The sequence below is a fragment of the Canis lupus genome, chromosome 15, assembly GCF_011100685.1.
Source record: "Canis lupus familiaris isolate Mischka breed German Shepherd chromosome 15, alternate assembly UU_Cfam_GSD_1.0, whole genome shotgun sequence".
In the NCBI taxonomy this organism is placed as follows: domain Eukaryota; kingdom Metazoa; phylum Chordata; class Mammalia; order Carnivora; family Canidae; genus Canis; species Canis lupus.
In genome coordinates, this window is record NC_049236.1 from 46,795,417 (window position 1) to 46,814,714 (window position 19,298).

At 41.5% G+C, this 19,298-nt stretch overlaps 1 protein-coding gene across 6 annotated transcripts in view; it reads right to left on the minus strand.

Moving 5' to 3' along the window:
• The window catches only part of NR3C2 (nuclear receptor subfamily 3 group C member 2), a 334,877-nt gene that overhangs the window by 56,500 nt on the left and 259,079 nt on the right, over window positions 1–19,298 (minus strand). For all 6 annotated transcript variants that reach the window (XM_038558972.1, XM_038558970.1, XM_038558968.1 and 3 more), the window contains exons 5-6: window positions 16,842–17,168; window positions 15,261–15,405 (exon numbers count right to left, since the gene is read on the minus strand). In XM_038558972.1, the coding sequence (XP_038414900.1) occupies window positions 15,261–15,405; window positions 16,842–17,168 (472 nt within the window). The remainder of the gene's footprint in view (window positions 1–15,260; window positions 15,406–16,841; window positions 17,169–19,298) is intronic.

Below are 19,298 nucleotides of genomic sequence, written 5' to 3' on the forward strand. Positions count from 1 at the left end.
CAGTGTGTGCACAGGTTCAGGTGGGGATGTGGAAGTAGAAAGCAGGCAAGTTTACTTTACATGGTCACCGACTTCTACCTGCAACATCTTGCTTTGGAAGAAGAAAACAGCGAAACCCCTAGAGACTATTATCACAGACACTATTTCATTCATTAATCGGACTCGGTCCTAGACAACATTTTCAGGTGCCATAGTTTTGGATGAAAGCTAGTTTATTTTGTTTGTTTGAATCATTCTAAAAGCTGATAAATCATCTGCCTAAATAATAAGATGATGTTCAACTCAATTAATTTATTAGAGATTAGCCACATGTCCTTTCTTATTATTCTGAACATCTGTCACAAAGCAGATTTTGTTCAGGACATTATGAACAACTGCATCATTCATGACTAGATGAAGCAAGTATAATACTACCAGGTCACTACACTTGTAGTGACATCTGTTTCCCGTAAAACAGCAGCACTGAAACACATACTCCACATGCACATGGACATGAACACATTCCTTATTACTTCTCACCTTCTTTATCCACTTGTAGAAAATCGCTAGTCAATAGTGCTGAGGAGTTTAGCTGATGCTCCTAACCTTCTCTTCTACTTGGAAATGCTGTGAGCTTCTGAACGTTCTTAATCAGAACAGAATGGCCATGTGATCTTTAATGACAAACAAATGATTCCTTCAGTTTTTGTTTCATCCACTAGAAGCAATGCACAGTTGGAAGGCCAATGCTTCAAAAGAATTAGCTCCCCTGGCGCCTGGGTGGCTCAGTTGGTTAAGTGCCCGACTCTTGATTTCAGCTCAGGTCATGATCTAGGGCTTGTGGGATGGAGCCCTGCATCTGTCTGGCTCTGTGCTAGGCGTAGTCTGCTTGTCCTTCTCCCTCTGCTCGTCCTCTCACTTGCACTCTCACTCAGAATAGAATAGAATAGAATAGAATAGAATAGAATAGAATAGAACAAATAAAATATTGAAAAAAAAGTGTCAGCTCCCTGCACTTTCTCAAGCATACAAGACCCCAGGCCCAGCCAGACACTGGGTCTGGGACCCTGGTAAGAGAATGTGATTTGAGCTGCTCCCTCATGGTGTTGCTTAGCACTAAGAACTGGGGAGTGGGTTGGGCAGCCAGATGATAGCAGTGCTTTTCTGCAACAAGTACAAAGAACAGCAGTCAGGAAAGATAGAAAATATAATAAAGAGCAAAGAAGCAAAATCCCTCCTCTGAGTAGCTTCTGGAACAGAATCTCAGTAATTGTAAGACTAAGAGCAAGATGGGTGGGCTGTGAGTGAAAAGGTTTCCCACTTCGGATTGCTGTGAGTGAAAAGGTTTCCCACTTCGGATTGCCACCTCAAAGAAAAGAGTACAATCGGTCATACTACAGTGAAATAGCAACTTTGTGTTTTCTGTTTTTCTTCCCCCTGCAAAGGTATATGACAGCCCTAACACAATTTCAAAACTAAGACAATATGTACAGCATGGTGACGGTGGTTAATAACACTGTATTTCCTATTTGGAAGTTGCTCAGATTTTAAAAACTCTCATCATGAGAAAAGATTTCGTAACTATGATGATAGATGTTAACTACGCTTACCATGGCAATCATTCTGCAATATGTGCAAATATCTGAATCAGCAGGCTGTACCCCTGAAACTCATACAACGTTATAGGACAATTCTGTCTCAATTTACAAGCTCAGCTGATAATGGGATGTAACATTTTTGTTTGATAAATGAGAGATGGTGAAGGCCTGTGGATCATCCACAGAGGGAAGAGGATGGAGGAGAAAAAAAGGGAAAAGAGAAACTCAGAAAATGGAGGGAAGGAGAAAGGGTCAAGCAGAAGTGGAGGGATGAGACAAGAAAGAAAAAAAAAAGTCAGTTGTGGAGAGAAGGAGGTTAGGGAAAGGAGAACTAGTGAGAGGAAAAGGAGGGTAGGAAAGAAACAGTCACTTCCATTCTGAGGTTTGAGCCCACAGTTTTTCATGCTTCACGTACAGTTGGGTAACTTCAACTCTGAATTTCAGAGACTCATCCCTTTGCCTGCTCAGGTACAATTCCGCATGCCTGGACCATACAGCATCGTGTTCACTGTGCCCATCCAAATTCTAACCCTCCTTTGGAGGCTAACACAATTTTCTTTCTTTCTTTCTTTATTTTATTTTATTTTATTTTTTAACACAAGTTTTCAAGCTAGATAATTCCTTCCAAGCAGTTTTCTTTGATCACTTCAGCCCAGGGGAATCACCTTCTCTTTAAACTTCTGAAAGACTCATCTTAAATAAAACTTATTCGTCACACTGGTCATGTGGACTTTATCCTGTTGGGTCACCACTCTTGGGTCTAGGTCTTAATTTACCAAGCACATGATAGAATTCTGGAGGATGGAAATTGTGTCTACACAACTTTGGGTTCCTTACAACAGCCACCATGTAAATGTTCTCAATATTTATTAATGATCAGTGAAATGCTAGTCATTGTTTACAGTTTTTCTATCTAATTAATAAAGGATTTAAATTTCACTTTAGGTGGTGCCTAGATGGCTCAGTGGTTGAGTGTCTGCCTTTGGCTTGGATCATGATCCCAGGGTTCTTGGATTCGAGTCTCGCATTGGGATCCTCGCAGGGAGCCTACTTATCCCTCTGTCTATGTCTCTGCTTCTCTCCCTGTGTCTCTCATGAATAAATAAATGGGATCTTTGAAAAAAAATTTCATGTTAGGGGAAGTGATTAGGATATTTAGTTATGATACTGTCCTCCCTTTTAATTGGCCTCATTTTAGTCACAGATTCTCATAGCTATAAGAATTAGTCAACTTGTTGGTTAAATAAAATCATAAATTATAGATGGTTGGAAGGGACCTGAAGACCCTTCCATTTCCATTGATTTGTAGATGCATGGAGACATATGATATAATGAGAACACCATAAGCTCCAGGGAAATCCTGGACTCAACCTGAGATCCACCTCTCAACAGCTACGCCAGCTTGAATAACCCTCTTGAACTTCTCTGTCTGAGGCAACCAAATCATTTATAAAGTAGTGCCTGAAAACATGACTGTCTATAAACAAGACAGTTCATATAAAAGCAGCAACTTTAGAAAATGGCACAGAGTAGGCTCCATTACGTGTTCTGCTACTAGACTGAGAAGCCTTTAAGTACGGGGACCACATTGTATTTAGGTGTGATTCTCTGATATCTTAAATAGAGACTAAGTCTTTCCTGAATGAGGAAACAGAGATCTGGATCACAAGTGAGGCTTCCCCAAAGCCTTGCAGAATGACAAGTCTGGGTTGGGTTTTATTGATCATCTCATCTAGTGTTTCTCAAAGTGTGGTCTGGGGACTCTGGAATATCCCCAAGACCCTTTCCTGGAGTCTGTGAAGTACTCCTTTTTCCAACTACCTGGATGAAACTGAATTTTTTTCATATACTTCAACTGAAACAACCTATCACCACAGACTGAATATAAGAAGCAGACAAGGGAATCGAACTGTCTTTATTTAAGTCACATTGAAAGGATTTACAATAAAAGTAAAAGAGTAGCATAGCACTCTTTTAATACTTTTCTTTTGTTAAAAAAGTTTTTTTCATAAAATATTTATGCTATGCTGTTTATGTTTTTATATACCATGTAATTGCTATTTTAAAGCAAATGATAAATCCATATTTTAAAAATTTGTTTTAATTTCTAAAATGGGCAAATACCAATGGATACAACTTAGATAACCAACAGCTCTAAAAGCTCATCATCCTTTAAATTCCTCCTCTAAACCACTTGATTGTATCCTATTATCCAAGTAAATGGAGATACTACAGACTGAATGTGTGTCCCCCAAAAGTCATATGTTGAAGCCCTAACTCCCAAGGTGATAACAGCAGGAAGTGAGGCTTTTGGAAGTAAATAGGTTTAGATGAGCACAACCTCCATGATGGGCTTAAAGAAAAAAGAAGTAGAGACACCAGAGTTTTTTCTCTTCCCCATAGGAGGGTAGAGTGAGAAGGCAGCTGCTTGCAAGCCAGATGAGGGCCCTTACTGAACATGGCCATACGGACACGGACCTCAGACTTTCAGCCCCCAGAACTGTGAGAAATGAATGTTGCTGTTTAAGCCACTCAGCCTGTGGTATTTTATTATAGCAGCCCAAGGTGACTGCAAAAGGGAAATTAGGAGTATATAAACTAGCAATTCCATTGAGGCAATGGTTATTTCAAGGTGGAGGAGCACAGACAAAGGGTCATTAGACAAAGGTTGTCACATCGGTGAATATGGACCCTGGCTGGGGCAGTACTCATACTGTAGATATACAGATAAGCTTTTTTTTTTTTAAGATAAAGAGAGCGCACAACGGGTAGTGGGGAAGATGGAATCTTAAGAAGACTTTGCGTGGAGTGTAGAGCCCGATGTCGGGCTTAATCCCAAGGATCCTGAGATCATGACCTAAGAGTGGATGCTTAACCAACGGAGCTACTCAGGCGCCCACAGATGAGCTTTAATAAGTAGGCTGAAGGTCACTTTTTTCCTTCTCCTTCTCTACTTATTTCTTTCAGAAAAATATTAATACCAGAACCCCCATTCAAAAATTAACCTGTACAGAGCTCTCCAGATATACAACTCTATTAATTTAAGTTTCATGGCTGGAAGTGAGGGATTAAAATCCAAATAATCTCACGTATGATACAATAAAAGTGTGTAACAATGTGGTTTTGGTTCTAGCAATGTTTAGAGATGCAAGTTCACTGAATATTTTATATATCAAGACATATAAAGTGTGTTCTCTTCCTTCAATCTATAGGAGCATGACCAAAGACATCATCTATGTGTCTGATGATGACCTGTGTCAAGGGAGGAAGCCTAGCACTTTCCTTAGTTCTGTAACTGACTAATCCATTCCTCAACCACCTGCCCCAATTTTGCAATATAATCACTGCACCAAAATTAATTTGTCTGTTTATAAATTTTTCAAAAAAACATTAATTCCAGTAATTTTATTTTGTATTGAAAAAAAGAGTATTTTTAGCTCAAGAGACCAAAGTCTCTGGGCATGCTAATTGAAATAAAAAGCAACATGCTAATATTAGCCACACTAAGGCTTTTAGAGGTAACATGTGACCTTAAACAGGTTTTGACTTCTATTCAAAATAAAAAATAGCTCCCTCTAGTTATTCAGAGTAGAGCTTGGACCTATTTCTTGGATCATTATGACTTGATACAATCTTCGGGCACCTGGGTGGCTCACTCTGTTAAGTATCTGACTTTTAGTTTTGGCTCAGGTCATGATCTCTGGGTCATGAGATAGAGCCCTGGGTGGGGCTCCGCACTCAGTGGGGAGTCTGCCTAAGGATTCTCTCTCCCTTTGCTCCTTCCCCCACTCAAGTTCTCTCTCTCTCTCTCTCAAATATATAAATCAGTCTTAAAAAAAAAAAAAAAAGAATGCCAGTGTCTTCAACAGAGGACTGGTTATAAAAAAACAAAACAAAAACAACAGCAATAACAACAACAACAACAAAAAACTCAAAAAACCTCCCAAGACCCACCCCTCCCCAAAACTGTGCAATCTCTATATAGTTCTATATAGCTAAAACAGGGCATTTCATTTGCAGTCTTCTATTTGTTTTAATTTCATACTATACTGGCAATTATCCAGCTTCATTAACTACTTAGGAAATTTCTCAAGTATGCTACAAGAAGCAATATGTAAGAAATATTAACATATAGCAATGTTCCTGAACTAAAATTTAAAAGAACCCTACAAAAAATGAATCCTTTTCATTAAGGTCACATGCCATACCCTAAAAGCACTTTGAGCAAACTCATAGCAGGAATCTTGCATCTGACCCTTGTACTAGAAAGAGCACTCATCAACAGACCAAAAACAGCCACTGAGTACCAATTATGTAAAAAGCATTTTGCTAAACATTAAGGAAAATTTTTTCAGGTATATTTTCTGTGCTCTAAAGTTTACTGTATATCTGGAGTGAAAACATATATAAAACACAAAAAGCAGCAAATAATTGATATAGAAAAAAGAGTTTTGGGGGCAAAAAATTCCTCTTGATTTTGAAGGTAATGGGAGTCACCAGAGAGGAGGCATCTTTTGGTTTGGGTGAGGGAGAGAAAAGGAAAATGTTAGGAGCAAAGGCACAGCAGTGGAAAGATAGGGCTAAGGGAAGAGAAAGGTTAATTTGACTTGCACAAAGTTTATGCAGAGAAGCAGCAGGAAATAATGCCGAAAATAGCATTTTAAAATTAATTAGTTCATCAAGCACTTACTAATGCCAGACAGTATTCTAGGTTCTGGGTATGCAAAGATAAAACAAGCCAGGTTTTTGCCCTCTCTGAGACTATGTTATGACAGCAAGAGACCCACCGCAAAGAAAATAAACGTGATATAATGAGGAGGGACTGAACAGAGTGGTCTCTCTAGATCTGGTGGTCAGGCTTCTAAATAAGGATTAGTTTCAACTGAGACAAGGGGATGAGAAAGGACCATCTCCTGCACAAAGCAAATAGCAGGTATAAAATGTCTGAGAAAAGGATGAGCTTAGATCCTTCAAAGCACCACGAGGACGTCAATGTGGTTAATCAAGGGCGCTAGTAAATCCCCTGAGAGGATCCACACTGCACCTTATTATTTTATTTTTTAAATATTTTATTTATTTATTCATGAGAGACACACACACAGAGGCAGAGACACAGGCAGAGGGAGAAGTAGGCTCTATGCAGGGAGCCCGATGTGGGACTTGATCCTGGGACCCCAGGATCACGCCCTGAGCCGAAAGCAGATGCTCAACTGCAGAGCCACCCAGGCATCCCTGCACCTTATCGTGTTAAATACCACTTTTTCATGGCTGTACACAAGGATGATGTTATGTTCCCTGTGCCAGAGTCCTTGGAGACACAGGAGGTGGGATTTCTTCACCACCTGCCTCCACCTTTCCTGCTCTCCTGTTCTCATGCCGCTGGAGTGTGAACTCCATTTTTCCCCTGTCGTATTCCCAGGTCCTAGAACAGTGCCAGGTATATTGAACAGTGTTCAATATTTTGTTGAATGAGTGGACTGAATAAATACCACTTATCTCCTTCTTCTAAGAACAGTTCAAAATGAGAAGGCAGGGTTTGGTGAACAAGAAGACAAGTGGAGGAATGAGTTAAAAAGTCGACCTACAATTCTAGTCTTAATACTACTCTCTTCAGGGTTCTCACCTTTCTCAGGTCCAAGGGCAGCCCCCGACCCTAACATGATCATTTCAAGAACTTTCCTTAATGTGAGCAGTAACCCAGAAGCATCCTCCACAGCCAAGTTACTCATTTATTTTAGAACTTCTCTCAACTATTTTGCTGGAAATGTCTAGAAGTAACTTTTTGCTCTGACTCTACTTATCACTATGCTAGCTGGTTAAGGGGAAGAACAATGTTTTCAAAGAATAGGAGGAAAAAGAAGGGAAGAAATACTTTTTGTGTTGAGTTCTGTACCTATCTTTCCTCTGCCCCTATATGTGATGGAGTGATTAGTTCTCATTTGTAGCTTATAAAAATCCCCTCAGGTTTCACTGCGCCTACCCTGCAACTCCCTCCACCTCATCTCCCTCAGGGGGCAAGGTGTCTTCCACACCCCATCTCTATGCAAAAGAAAGGTAATTCCATTCTGCAATGTTTCTGCTACTTTCAGGCAAGGACTGACCATTTTCTACCCTGTGACATTGTTTTCCTTTATTCGGGAGTGTCAAACTCCACAGTCTGGGGGCATAAGGGGTAGAAGAGGGCCAGGTGCAAACAGCAGGCAGCGGTGGGAACCATGGGGAGCAGGGCAGCAGATGCACCATCTAAAGGGCGAGCTGTGGCTCCTGTCCAATGCACAGAATGGCCACACCATTCTGCTGCAGCCTGTGGCCCTCCAGCTGGTAGAACAGGGCCTGGGTTTCCATAGGGTCTCATGGAAAGATAAGGCACAAACGGGCGATTTTTTTTTGTTGTTGTTCTTTCTTATCTCTTCATACTGACCCAGAAGAAAAAAACACAGAAGAAATCTCAGAAGGCTGCTGGTTTTCAGACAGGAGGTAGGTGTAGGTGTGTGTGTGTGTGTGTAAGACACAGAGACCGAAAGGGACGGAGATGGAGAGGGAGGAAGGAAGGAGGGGGAGCAGAAGGAGGAGGAGGGAAAGGAGGAAAGGGTGGAGGCCAGATACTTGAAACTACACAGAACAGTGTCCCAGTGAGCAGAGGGGAAGTAAGAAACCCTGTTTGAGTGCTGCAGAGAGCGAACTGAGGAGGAGAGAGCAGTTGGGGACAAAGAAGAAAAAGTAAATGAAGCCAGTGAAGGGGAAGCTGACCCAGGCTCAGCCTACTTCCTTGGCTCCTCTCCTCAGAACTCCTGCTGCCCATCCATCACTGGCTCTTACCCTGCTGCAGCGAGGGTCCAGGCACAGAAGGCACCTCTAGTGGCTCAGGAATAGCAAGCACGCGGCCTTGGGAAGGGAGGTTGAGGCATGCCAGGTTCTGACTCCATCCCCTCCTGGCCTTCATGGGGACACCCTGATTCTGGCCAGAACAACAGTGACACGGCCTTGGGACACACAGCCTGAGGATGAGCCAGGCCTACTAGAGCTTGAGGCCCTTAGGTGCAGAGGGTCCTTACAGGCACTGCCCTATTTGCAGAGTGGCCGAGGGAGGGCCCCCCACTAAGACAAGTGGCCTCTGGCAGCAGTGATCCCCCACTGGGGACACAGCAGGGACAGGTAGCACTCCATGAAATAGGAAATGACCAATAACTGTGTAGACTTCTCTCCTGGTGCTGCCATCACACAGCCAATGGTGGCAGGGCAGGCACGGGGTGGGGCAGGGGGAGGGCTCACCTTCCACCATGAGGAGTGGAGCCTAACGAGTCTGGGTCAGACACACTCACAGCGCTCACCCAGAGGGGCTCAGAAAGTGACACCAAGACTTAAACTCTTGCTCCTACCGTCTCTGAACCAAAATCAATCAATCAATCAGTCAAAGGTTCAGAACTACAAAGACCATGAAAGGTCATTCAAAAAACATTTTTTGTTGGGTTACCACCTGAGACAACATAAGCATGCTTTAAAATACAGAAGAGAATTAAAATAGTTTTAATTCTAAAATACTGGCCAAGACTTAAAAAGAGAGTGTTAACACTGAACCTGCCTTTCAGAAATTAAAAAAAAAAAAAAAATGGAAGAAATTTCATTACAGGCTTAAATGGGAGTTTTAATATGTGTACTGAATTGATAAGAAATTTGAATACTTGCAGCGATCTGTAGCAATATACGATAAGCTGTTTCAAGGTACAATTGAATAATTAATCATTTAATACATATTTGAAAAGTTTCACATTTATAATAAGAAAAGTTCTATGCTAATTTAAAGTATTAACTCATATCTTCACCCCAATGTTTAATAAAAAAAGATTGGAAAGAATGTTTTCCTTACTTATTACCTGCTCCCCACCTTTCCTCCAACTCCAATAAAGCCAGTACACAGTGGAAGGATAAGATCTTTGGAAACTTCCAGATCTGTTTCACAGGAGAAGGCAAACCCAAAGGATCAACTATGGAAGTTTTGGTCACGGTTTTAAATATAGCAAAGGTTCAGTGCATGAAAATTGCATCCTCTATCACACTTCTTTATCAGAAATGTCATCCTCATAATTAGCAGTGATCACTTAGAAAGCATCTTTTAGACTAGTTAATAGATTGGTTCCTTTGTTCAACAATTCGTATATTCGGCAAATATTTATAGAGTTCCTACTTTACCTTGGATACCATGCCAGGTGCTGGAAATTAAAAACTGATGAAGACAGAACTCATGATTTCAATGAGGAGGTGTCGGGGAAACAAAGGAAGGCTACAGACATGGGAGAAAGAGCTGGGTGCAGGTGAGAGGGCCTGAGCCAGGGGAGGGTTAGTGGGAGATCCAGGGGGGAACCCATGAGAGCTGATCTACCTCTAGCTGGATGGCATGTGCTATTCCCTTGCACAAAATGCCAACCCTTCCTTGACCTGGTAGAAGGGTATGGAGGTTCAGGCACTGGCCGAAGGAAAGTACAGGGACATGGTCAACAGATAAGAATGTGCAAGGTGTTGGCAGGCTGGTGGTGAGGCGTGCTTCCGGTTTTCCAGTTCACTGCTCACTGGGATCCCATGGTGTTTAATGTCGGTACTGTATTTTCTTTCTGGAAGCCCTCTTTTTCCTTGGGACCTGTGATGTAGCACTCTCCTGTCTTGTGTCCTTTACCACCTCCAAAATCAGTCCAAAATTTATATCTTCACTAGGACCTCTCTTTAAGCTTCAGATGTGTATAACTGCTTATTTAATTATCTTTCCTTGAATGATATTTGAAAGGCAATTCAATCTTATGTTTAAAACTGGCCTCACACTCTCCCTTCCTCTTCCCTTTCAAACTCTGGTCCTCTACCCTCGTTCCCTCATCCCAAGTCCTACCTGGCATTTAAGGCAGAGGCCTGGAAGTCATCTGAGGCACCCACTTTCCCTCTGCTCTATTCTCTACCTGAATCTGACCACAATAATTCCTGCCGATTTTGCCTTTTGACACCTTTGCACTTCTCTCCGTGTCCCATCACTGTACAGTTCTGCATGGAGTTCCTTCCTTGTCACTGGGTTTGCACATGCTGGGCCCTCAGCCTAGATCAACTTCCCTCCTCCTGTACTCCTTCCACCCGGTTGACACTAGTTTTATCAATACCAGGGAAGCTTTCCTGACTAGATTAGTCCCTCCCATTAACTGCCCCCAAAGTACTTTTCCCGTTCAATACTTAGAATAAAAATTTTAGGATTCTCTGATCAATATTTGTCTCCCTGATTATATGTTCCATGAAACAGGTACTATATATACATTTTCCCCCGTTCCAAAAGCACTGTTCAGAACACTGACAATAGTTAGTAAAAATTCCTTGAATAAATGCAGGATGAATCACGCATAGGAGTTCAGAGTCTAGTTGCAGGCCATCCTCCCTAACTTAGTAGTTTCCCTAAAAAGTACAGAGTCTATGATAGCATCCTGTGATAGAGCTACTACTGGTCAAGCTCTCCTCATTGGTGTGATGTCATCAAAAGGCTTTATGTTATTTCCAAATGTTTTCTGGAAGTAGGTTCTCCCATTTCTCAACTTTGAAAAATAAAGCTCTGCCCTATTCTTTCTAGTTGAGAGAAACCTACACAATTATAGGATGGGGCTAAGGTCAATGTTTTAAGAAGAGAGACAAAATTTTCATTCTAATAATTATATAATATCATAACATTGAACTATATTTATAATATTAGAAAGCAATTTTTGTGTTTGCATTTTATCTCTATTAGTATTTTTTACAACAGGCAAATGCACATGAAGTATATACGGCCTTTTCTATTTTTGGTTTCTTATTTATTTCTCAAGCCTTTCAATTACATTAATTTAGACTTCAAATATAAGCTGCTTTCCCCCAAATCTCATTTTTAAAAGGATTCTTGAAATTTTGTCTTTTTCAGAAAGTGTATAGATATGTGTATACCATTAAAAATTAATAGAGTACACCAAAAGCACAGGCAACACAAGAAAAAAATAGATAAACAGCACTTCATTAAAATTATAAGCTAATTTTAAATGCCTCCCGGGATACTATCAAGAGTGAATAGAAAACCCGCAAAATGGGAAAAATATACAAATCCACATCTCTGATAAGGTTTAATATCCAGAGTATATAAAGAACTCCTATAACTCACGAACATAAAGACAAACCATCAAATTAAAAATGATCAAAGGACTTGAACAGATACTTCTCTGAAGAAGATCTACAAAATGACCAATAAACTTACGAACAGAGGCCCAACATCATTAGTCATTAGAATAATGCAAATCAAAACCACAATGAGATAGGACTTCACAACTGCTAAAAGATAAGTCAGACAGAGAAACACAAATGCTGTAAGATATCACTTATAGGTGGAATCTAAAAAAAGGCTGACTTGTAAAAGCTCAGCACAATAGTGGTTACTAGGGGGTGGAAGAAGGGGGATAGAAGAGATGTTGTTTTAAGGATACAAACTAGCAACTAGTAGACAAGGTTCTGCAGATTTAATGTACAGTATAGTAAATGTATAAAATACAGTATCATCAACCTTGCTAATGGACTAGATCTTAATTACTCTTACCAAAACAAAGAAATGACAATATATATAAATGACATTATTTAATTATATCAAATATATTTCAAATCCCAGACCTCCTCAAAAAAATCCCATCCCCAAACATTCTATATACCGCTAGTTACCTGGGTGGCTCAGTTGGTTAAGCGTCCAACTCTTGATTTCAGTTCAGGTCAAGATCTCAGGGTGCTAGGATCGAGCTCATGGCAAGCTCTGTACCCAGCAGGGAGTCTGCTTGAGATTGTCTCTCTCCCCCTCCCTCTATCCCTCCCCTCATTCTTGTTCTCTCTCTCTCTCTCTCTCTCTCTCAAATAAATAGAAATAAATCTTAAAAAAAAAAAAAAAGCCCCAAACAGAAAATAAGTGTTAGCAAGGATGTGGTGAAATTGGAACTCTTGTAACTATCCTTACTTTTTTAGATTCCTGGGATCAGGTCCCTTACTTTGCTGGTGGGAACATAATATGGTACAACTATGTGTGGAAAACAGTATGGTGGTTTCTCAAAAGTTTAACACAGAATTACAATATGTTCCAGAGATTCCACTCCTAGATACATATCAAAAAGAAATGAAAGCAGGGACTCAAGCAGACACTAATGTACAAATGCTTTTCACTTGGCAAAATAAATAAGGCAGTTATATTTTATAAAGTTGCAGCAAATACTGAATCAGTGAATACTGATTTCCTAAGGGAAATACAGGGTTAGGTTCTGGAGAGCCATTGGTCACTTCCACCAACTGATCTATACATAAACCTATTTTACGTGTATTTCTGTTTAAGGGCACCTTATTAATAGATATGTAGCTGATTCTGTAACGTTGAACTTACAGCCAACAATACTTAACTCATGCCCAAAAGAAGCTTATCTAAGACCTATATTTTTTTCCCCTAAGGAACATCAGAATTCTTGCTTTAGGAACATCAGAAAGCACTCAGAACCACGCTTAGAGGTCATTTTAAATGGTGAAATCCCCCAGAAAAAGCACAAAAATGCAAAAAACATGGTACTAAATAGGCCATGAAAAGGCCACTTGTTCACAGTATGAGAGCTGAAACAAAAAAGCAGAGAGTCTCAGCTGAAATGTACACACTGGGCGATGCAAATATATTGCTGCTCTGGGTACATCTGTGAAGAACTGTGGAAGTGCTGTGAGTATTGACTCTGGGGTTAGAGATAGATGCAGCCAGAAGGTCAATTCACAAAATAGAATCTGCAAACAATGAGGATCGATCCTATGTACATACATTAGAATATCACTCAGCCATAAAATGAAATCCTGATACAGGGTACAATAAGGATGAGCCTTGAAAACATTATGCTTAAGTGAAATAAGCCAAACACAAAAGGATTCATATTGCATGATTCTACTTGTATGAATTACCTAGAATAGGCAAAGTCATAGACTAGGGGGTATCAGACGTTTGCAGGAGGAGTCTGTAGAGTTATTAAGGAGTTCAAAGTTTCTGTCTGGAATGATGAAAAAGTCCCGAAGATGGACGGTGGTGATGGTTGCACAGCAATGTGAATGCAATTAACGCCACTGAATTGTACACTTACAAACGGCCAAAAAGGGAAATTTTTATGTTATATGTATTTTATGGGGAAAAGTTAATAGATGTACTAAACAAGATTGAACTTATCTTTTAAATCTCCTGTTAAAATCAGATGGAGGGGGGATCCCTGGGTGGCTTAGCAGTTTAGTGTCTGCCTTTGGCCCAGGGCATGATCCCAGAGTCCTGGGAGCTCCCTGCATGGAGCCTGCTTCTCCCTCTGCCTGTGTCTCTGCCTTTCTCTCTCTCTCTCTGTGTGTGTCTCTCATGAATAAATAAATAAAATCTTTAAAAAAATATCAAATCAAATCAAATGGAGACATGCTAGATGGCACGGAGTAGAGATTTTTATTTACCCACACTTGTAAAACACGGAATGTTTTTTCTTTTGGTTTATAGACCAGGTTTGAAAACAGGCTTACTACTTAATAACATCAGCGATTAATGAGGAAAATAAGTAAATGAAAGTGGGCATGTCAGTTGTTTGGCCTCATTGAGTGCTTTTGGTGAAAAATTATGCAGTAGAATTATTCTTTCTGACTACTAGCCAAAAGAAGGGTCACCTTGAGAACCAACATCTGATGTTCCTAATTTATATTGGAATAAAGTGGCCTTTGTGGCACACCATTTTGGGGTGACCCGGCTGTGTAGGTAAACTGCTATGGTACCATATAGGTATCTTGGCACTATGGATCCACTTTTAACCTTCTGCACTGCTTTTCTTTCTTTTATCACCAATCTATTTCTTATCTGCTTCCTTCCTTACTTGAAAACCCCTATTTTCATATCTAGGGAGAGCCATCTGTTAGAATATGGCTGTGGTTACTATCATAATTCAAATGTTCCTTTTTTATTTTAGGTATTTCTTGACCCCACAATTACAAAGAAGCCCTGCTGGAAATAAACATAAATGAAATGTGCTAATGTGGAATGCAAATGGTACTGAAATGTAAACTTAACATAGGAAGGAATTCATGGCCAACGAAACATCTCTTACAATTCTTTTGATCTTTTAAAATGCATCATAAAACCAAAGTTGTTTCACTACAGAGAAAGATTTTGGCTTTTTTTTTTTATGATTGCAAAGAAGGGTAATTATGAGTGTCATGAAAACACATTGAGCAGCTGTATACTGTTAACAATAGAACCACTATATGAAAGCGTGCAAAAACTGGCACTTCATGCATTCGCATTTCCTAGAAATTAGTCTTCTCAACCGGAGTAGATACCAAACGAGACTGTTTTCTATTAATCGTGGCTTTGTACCAGTCAAGTTTTTAGAGCCAACTGGATCATCTTTCTGTTGGGACAATTCCCACATACTATTCTGTGAGATCCATATATACTGATTTATATATACTCAGACATGTGCATTATAAATCTGTAGAAAGTAATTTTTAAATTCTTAAATGATAGGATTTTTTTACTCTTAAAATGCTAGTGTCAGTGGATTCTTTCACAAATATACATATGATTTATGTTTAGAAATGCTAAAAAAGCTTAACAAATAACTCTGCAGTTTATTTTATGAAGGCTAATTAATAGGTACTTACTCATTAAAGACTAGGTCTGGCGCAAAATAGAGAAATTGGCTGTTTGTATGTTTGTACGATCTCCAGCTCAAGGCAAATGATGATAGACACATCCAAGAATACTGGATTAGGGTAATTTGGTCCTCAAGAGGCAAGTTTCGAAATCCTGAGGAACAGAACAATTAATCACAGAAATACACTTAGCATTTAAGTACATTCCAGGAAGAAGCTTCTTAAGGCAACCCCAAACAGTCACCTGTCTCTAAGAGACTCAAATTAATTCAACAGTCATTTAAGGAGCACCCACTGTGGGCATGGCCCCGTTCAACTTACCCTTTTAAATTCACCCTAAATTTTCAATGAGGGTGAACTGCCAGGACAAATAAAAGCAGGGAGTTCGGGCAGTTTCATCGTGGATTTTACTTTTTGTGTTATAAAGTGTCATTCTTGTCTTATACAATACTTATTTGTCCTGAATCCAACTTGTCTGAAATTAAGGTCAAACTCCTGGTTTTTTTTTTTTTTTATTATTATTATTTCTTTATGTTTGTGTGTGTGTGGATGGGGCATTAATTATTCAGCTAAGACTTTGATTTTCTCTTTTGTTATCAACCATTCTGAATCTTTTTAACATATCTGTCTAGAGTATAAAGTTTTTAGAGTATCTACAGTTTACAACCCTTGGTTAGACTGAAATAATTCATTATCAACCTATAAAACTTGCTTCATCCTACTCACGATAACGTTAAAGAAAGAATATTTTAATAACTCATTGCCAACTCCTGCACATCTGCAATAATGTGGAAGGTCTTAATTTTCATGAATTCGTGGTGGTTGAAAAAGTATTATTCCTTGTTTCCTTTCTTCTGGGCTAATACTGGACTCCAACAAAATTGTGAAGCCGAATAAGCGTCCTTGGCACCCGTCCTCCCCTCTCCCGCAGTCTTCCCGTCTGGGCCCAAGTTAGCCCTTCTTTTGTTCCTCTTCTCATCCCCTGTGTCCCCAGGGGCACCACGGTGTTCTTCGCTTGTAGGGTTCACCTGGGCAAGCTCGTCTTCAAAGAAGCCAGCAAAGGAGCCTTCCCCAGTGTTCTGTATTAGGGCCCCGGCTGACCGCAATCCAAGACAGTGCTCTGATTAATGGACTGGGACATTGGGCTGCCCATCCCTAGTGAGGTTTCTGTAGATTAACAGGGGCCTTGTTAATAAAATTCTATAGCATAAAAAAAATGACTAAAGTAGGAACTTCCAGGGACAGCTTAAAGGGTGCTGGAGGTAACGACGCTGTTTTCAGAAAGAACAGGCTTTCAGGGTCTCCTGCAACTTACTTGCTAGGTCGTGGTGGCCTTGGCGCTTCCACCGGCCCCGGTTTGCAGGCCGCTGCCACCCGGGCTCGTGTTCTGGCAAACAGGGCAGTTCGCCTTACTAGTATTTTGGGTCTGAGATGTCCCCTCTCAATCCGCAGCACAAGAAGGGGGTATTCACATGGAACCCTCGGCCCTAGCATCCGCGGGGACATGAGCTTCCCTGCACCGCGCCCTTCCTGGGGTACCGCCGGGAGGACGCGGGGCGGGGCGGGGAGGGGCGGGGCGGGGCGTCCTACCTGGAAGTACCTTCGCCCACTTCACCACTTGGATCATCTGCTTGCCCGCCAGGCGGTTCAGCGTGGAGAGGAGGTTTTCGGCCGTGTCGGGCTTGGAGCTGTCGTAGCCCGCGTACACGACCTCGGGCTCGATGCTCTCCAGGATGGTGACCGGGGAGGGCGCGAGCGCGCGGGACACGGCGGCGAGCTGCGGCACCAGCGCGGCGGGCACGGGCGGCTCCTGCGCGGGCGCGAGGTACGGCGCCCCCTCCTCGGGGCTCTGCGGCGGCGCGGGCGGCGGCTCCTCGTGCGCGCCCTTGAGCTTGCCCAGCTTCTTGGACTTGCGGGCTGTGAAGAGGCACAGACGGGAGGGTTGGGCGGGGGGGCGGGCGGGCGGCCGGGGCCACGCGCCTGCCACCAGGGGACCACGCCGACGACCTCGCGAGCAGGTGCCCCGAAGGCCCCACTGTGTGACGAGGCGGCGGGCCGGAGCGGCCACGAGCCTGTGGCAGGAGAGAGGGGAGTTCGGAGGCCAGCGGGTGGCGGACGCGGCGGGGACATCCCTAAGGAGCCGGGGATGCCCCCCCCCCCTGCCCCGGGCACCGCTCACAGGTGCGCACGGCCCGGCTGCTGGTGCATCCGCAGCATCCGCGGCCACGAGACCCGAGACCCGAGACCCGGCTGCTCCTCACTTGCAGCCCCCGCGGCGCCTCCGTCAGTGCGATGCCTGGACAAACTGACGTGTGGATTTCCGCCGCGTTATGGGGAGAGCGATCGACCCCAGAGCAAAGGCAACAAAAGGGAATAAATTAAATATCTAGGGGATTTCAAACTGCAGAGCTAAGTACTACATGTACAGGAATCAACGCTACAAAAAAATCAGGCGCAAGTTCCACCAGGACACACATATGAAATCTTTAAACATCTGCCTCGCTCTCTGTTTTTAATATGAACGAACAATACACGTATCATATAATCTAGAGCTAAAAATGTACTGATGCTATATCAGAATCCCACCCTAGATTTTTAGGACAACATACCCTGTACGAGTGACCCGATGTTCTCACTTACCCAGAACAGTCCTGGTTTATGCCGGTTTTCCCAGGATGATCACCAATAAGGCCCTGTTTACTCTTAGAAGTGCCACATTTTCGATAATAAACATAATACAGTCATTTAAGTGAAAACCAAAGGGTCAGTATTAAGGTTGATAGCAACTGTTTTTCTTTCTCATTTCTCTCAAGGGCTCTTGAAATAGAAAATGAGAAATCAAAGACTGGGGAGGTAGAAGAGAGACCGGAAGGTGGATAGGAGGACTGGGTGGGGGTGGGAAGCACATGCATGGGGTGGACAAGTAGACAGACAGATAACTGGGAGGATGGATGGATGGATGGATGGATGGGTGGATGGATGGATGGATGGAAGGACGACTGAATGGATAAAAAGGAAAGAAAGCTTAGAAATGCCAAACTGAGCTTCGAGCTATGATAATAACTTCCTTAGCAAATGCAAGGTTTTCAATTTTACTGAAGATTTTATTTTAAAATCTTGAAGGACCTTCTCCTTAGTTCTAACATGTAAGGGACTTCTAGAACACAAATTTCACGTCAAGTCAAAATATGCCACACCAATAACCTTGATTTTTAAAAACAACCATTCATGATTACAATTATGGGCATCAATATTTACCACATTCATCACAGAAACACCAATTCAGATACAAGGCAAGCCACTAGCCAACAATAGATCTATCTGCCACACATCCCTTAAATATTGGAATTGGGCTTAAAAGATATAAGTTCTGTCTTTCAGGAGTTTGACCTTAGCAGAAAAATTTTAAAAGTCATTTCAAATCATTTCATTTCTTTATAGGCTACCTCCTTCAAGAAAAGATTTGTGGCAGAAAAACCTGATTTCTGGGGTTGTTTCAATGAAAAGCAAATGTATCATATTCATATATGCTAACAGGAAGCTGAGAACAAATCCTGGCCAGGAGTGCTGAGCTTACAGTAGAGAACTAAGGTGTTTCTGATGAATTGGATGAGTGAGCAAACCACCAAGGAGAAAAAAAATCAGCAAAGTGCCTCACAAATAGCATCTACTGATTATTTGGGGAATCAGATACTTGGAACTGCCTGTGTCACATAAACTTTTCTCTAAGCCTCAAATGATTTGTCTGAAAAATGGAGATGACAGGGCTTCCCTCTCCTATCTCACAGTGGGCTAACTGGGTAAGAAAGATAAAAACATTTTGAAAATCATTAGTAACATCTGAAATAATATTTCAGTAAGTGCTACTGAAAGTGCTACCAGTCTTTCCATAATTTTGCAAATATTTAAAATATTCCAGTTCATTAAAATGTCCCTATTCATTGTAAGACTACATCTGATGATAACCATAATTTGATTGACTAGAAGTAGCCAAGGGTTATATTTTCAAATTTTATTAAAAGTGGTATTTGCTTGCAAATTAATTAT